General features: G+C 45.2%; 1 protein-coding gene across 1 annotated transcript in view; it reads left to right on the top strand.

The window, feature by feature from the left end:
* Nucleotides 1–4,283, top strand: part of LOC120019149 (histone chaperone asf1b-B-like) — a 9,925-nt gene continuing 5,642 nt past the window's right edge. Inside the window, exons 1-3 of the mRNA XM_038962433.1 lie at nt 1–471; nt 3,073–3,188; nt 3,611–3,787. Of these exons, the coding sequence (XP_038818361.1) occupies nt 363–471; nt 3,073–3,188; nt 3,611–3,787 (402 nt within the window). The 5' untranslated portion in view covers nt 1–362. The remainder of the gene's footprint in view (nt 472–3,072; nt 3,189–3,610; nt 3,788–4,283) is intronic.

Here is a 4,283-nt window from a genome sequence, read left to right on the forward strand (position 1 = left end):
TTTCCGAACACACTGGCGGGAGTGCGAATGTTATCCTCTAGCTACAAAATAACCGAAAACTACAAACAAAAAACCTGCCAAAGGAAGCTTTTGTTTAATTTATTTTGAAACCGAATCTAGCAAGCAGGTGTTATATTGCAAGCAATTGAAATTGACAAAGTTTGCAGGAGAGAAGACGGTAACAACCATCAGAAGGACTCCATACACGTAAATCTTTAGTCAAAGAGACTGAATTGTTAACGTTGGCTAGTTTATTATTTTCCGTCCTGCCTTTATCTGCAACGTCAAGGGAGATAAACGAGCTAAATTCGATACATTTTCAAATTATTAATCTGCTACGCGTTCAAGACTACTGAAAATAAATGGCTAAAGTTCAAGTGTTGAATGTCGCTGTGTTGGACAACCCAAGTCCTTTTGGGAACCCGTTTCAGTTCGAGATTACGTTCGAATGCATGGAGGATTTACCGGAGGGTGAGTGGTAACGTTATTCAGCTGCTAACTTCTTATTTTTTTTGTAAAATCTAGCAAACGTATGTAGATTATTAACTATAGTATTACTGTGTAATTATAATGTAGCTAACCGTTGCCTTTTAGGTGCAACAACAGTTTGCTTAAATGTATCTTTCAATTAACTTTACACGTATATGTTTATAGCTAACTACTTAGATAAATTCAAATATGTTGGTATTGTTTCAGTAAGTTGGCTATTTGTGTTGACACTTCATCAGAATTTGGCGCCCGCGCGTATTGTTCGCGTTTCCGGTCCTTCTCTGACATCTGGGTGGACTCGAGCCGATTGGTGCGCTAACAGAGTACCATGTCAGACAGTGGAACTACTTACGAATAAATTGCGGGAAAAACGTATTTCTTCTCCTAGGTCGTTTTTATAACCGATAAATAGCTATTTCCACTAACGAGAAGAAACCTATCCTGCCCGCATTAAAGTGGAGGTGGTGGGACAACACTTAATGAGTGGTTGTGTCGGAAATGGCATCCTATTCCCTATATAGTGTAGTCTCTGAGCTTTATGGGACCTGGTCACAAATAGTGCACTAGTGAATAGATGGGTTTTAAACGTAGTGTGTGTGTGGTAAACTTAAATTAAAATCAAATTGTATTTGTCACATCTGCCCAAAACAACAGGTGTAGACCCGGCTCGGGAACAATGTGTGACCCGGCTCGGGAACAATGTGTGACCCGGCTCGGGAACAATGTGTGACCCGGCTCGGGAACAATGTGTGACCCCGCTCGGGAACAATGTGTGACCCGGCTCGGAACATTGGGTCCTTTTCTTCCCAGCAACACCTTTAGGCCCTTTTCTTCCCAGCAACACCTTTAGGTCCTTTTCTGCCCAGCAACACCTTTAGGCCCTTTTCTTCCCAGCAACACCTTTAGGCCCTTTTCTTCCCAGCAACACCTTTAGGCCCTTTTCTTCCCAGCAACACCTTTAGGCCCTTTTCTTCCCAGCAACACCTTTAGGCCCTTTTCTTCCCAGCAACACCTTTAGGTCCTTTTCTTCCCAGCAACACCTTTAGGTCCTTTTCTTCCCAGCAACACCTTTAGGCCCTTTTCTTCCCAGCAACACATTTAGGTCCTTTTCTTCCCAGCAACACCTTTAGGTCTCCCAGATAATCTCCTGGATGTTTAGACTGTTGGGGGTTTTAAAGCAGGCCTTCAGACTCCTCATTTCTGGCTGACCTACCCTTCCTCCAAGACTGTTGATTTTATGATATGGTTATTTATATATATATATATATACACTTATTTTTATGCATTTTTGTATAATGAAAAGTGTTTAACCATTTAAAAAAATATTAGACTTACTTACAGGCCATTTCCCAACAATGCAGTTAAAAAGTAAGAACAATTTCCAAAAAAGGAAATAGTAGCACAATTAAATAAAACTATATACTAGGAGTATCTGTACCGAGTCAATGTGCAGGGTTACGAGGTAATTTAGGTAATATGGGGCGGCAGGGTAGCTTAGTGGTTAGAGCGTTGGACTAGTAACCGAAAGGTTGCAAGATCGAATCCCCGAGCTGACAAGGTACAAATCTGTCGTTCTGCCCCTGAACAAGGCAGTTAACCCACTGTTCCTAGGCCGTCATTGTAAATAAGAATTTGTTCTTAACGGACTTGCCTAGTTAAATAAAGGAAGAAAATATATATATATATATATATATATGTACATGTAGGTAGGTTAAAAGTGACAAAGCAATTAGAATAGATAATAAACAGAGTGTGTGTGCGTTGGAGTGCCAGTGTAGCATGTGTGTTGGTAGAGTCCATTGAGTGTGCATAGAGCCGACGCAAGAGTCTCAGTGCAATTAAAAAGGGGGTCAATGTAAATATTCAGGGCAGCCATGTGATTAACTGTTCAGCAGACTTATGGCTCGGGTAGAAGCTGTTAAGGAGCCTTTTGGATCTAGACTTGCCGTGCGGCAGCAGAGAGAACTGGGTGGCTGGAGTCTTTGACAATTTTTAGGGCCTTCCTCTGACACCGCCTGGTATAGAGGTCCTGGATGGCAGTGAATTTGGCCCCAGTGATGTACTGGTCCTTACGCACTACCCTCTGGAGGGTCCAGTTGCAGAGGGAGGTGTTTAGTCCCAGGGTCCTTAGCTTAGTAAAGAGCTTTGAGGGCACTATGGTGTTGAACGCTGAGCTGTAGTCAATGAACAGCATTCTCACATAGGTGTTCCTTTTGTCCAGGTGGGACAGGACAGTGTGGAGTGCAATTGAGATTGCATCATCTGTGGATCTGTTGGGGCGGTATGGGAATTGGAGTGGGTCCAGGGTGTCTGGCATGATGGTGTTGATATGAGCCATGACCAGCCTTTCAAAGCACTTCATGGCTACAGATGCGAGTGCTACGGGGCGGTAGTCATTTAGGCAGGTTACCTTCGTGTTCTAGGGAACAGGGACTATGATGGTCTGCTTGAAACATGTTGGTATTACAGACTGGGTCAGGGAAGTTAATGTGTGTGTGTGTGTGTGTGTGTGTGTGTGTGTGTGTGTGTGTGTGTGTGTGTGTGTGTGTGTGTGTGTGTGTGTGTGTGTGTATGTGTGTTTAGACCTGGAGTGGAAGATCATCTATGTGGGCTCAGCAGAGAGTGAGGAGTATGATCAGACTCTGGACTCAGTTCTGGTCGGACCGGTACCGGCAGGCAGACACATGTTTGTGTTCCAGGTGAGACACACTGAGTGACTGATACACACACACCCCTCCATCTCTCTCTATAGTTCTCTCCTCCCTCTATCTCTATCTTCTCCTCCCACCTCTCCTTCCTCTCATCAGATCATCTCTTTATCTTCCTACCTTCTTCCCACCCTCTTTTCTCTCCTCCCTTTCTCCCTCTCATCACCCCACCTCTCTCTCCTCCTCCCTTTCTCCTTCTCATCACCCCACCTCTCTCTCCTCCTCCCTTTCTCCTTTTCATCACCCCATCTCTCTCTCCTCCTCCCTTTCTCCCTCATCACCCCATCTCTCTCTCCTCCCTTTCTCCCTCTCATCACCCCATCTCTCTCTCCTCCTCCCTTTCTCCCTCTCATCACCCCATCTCTCTCCTCCTCCCTTTCTCCCTCTCATCACCCCATCTCTCTCTCCTCCAGGCGGATGCCCCCAACACCGGGCTGATTCCTGAGAGTGATGCTGTGGGGGTAACCGTGGCGCTCATCACCTGCACCTACAACGGACAGGAGTTCATCCGTATCGGTTACTATGTCAACAATGAGTACACCGACCCAGAGCTCCGAGAGAACCCACCTGTCAAACCAGCCTACACCCAGGTAATACACACACACCAGACTACACACAGGTAATACACACTGATACACCCAGGTAATACACACTGATACACACCAGACTACACACAGGTAATACACACTGATACACACACACACATCAGACTATACACAGGTAATACACACACACCAGACTACACCCAGGTAATACACACTGATACAGACACACACACCAGACTACACCCAGGTAATACACACACACCAGACTACACACAGGTAATACACACTGATACACACACACACCAGAATATATACACAGGTAATACACACACACCAGACTACACCCAGGTAATACACACTGATACACACCAGCCTACACCCAGGTAATACAAACCAGCCTACACCCAGGTAATACACACTGATACACACCAGCCTACACCCAGGTAATACAAACCAGCCTACACCCAGGTAATACACACTGATACACACCAGACTACACCCAGGTAATACACACCAGCCTACACCCAGGTAATACACACTG

This window comes from Salvelinus namaycush, chromosome 2, assembly GCF_016432855.1.
Source record: "Salvelinus namaycush isolate Seneca chromosome 2, SaNama_1.0, whole genome shotgun sequence".
Taxonomy (NCBI): Eukaryota; Metazoa; Chordata; class Actinopteri; order Salmoniformes; family Salmonidae; genus Salvelinus; species Salvelinus namaycush.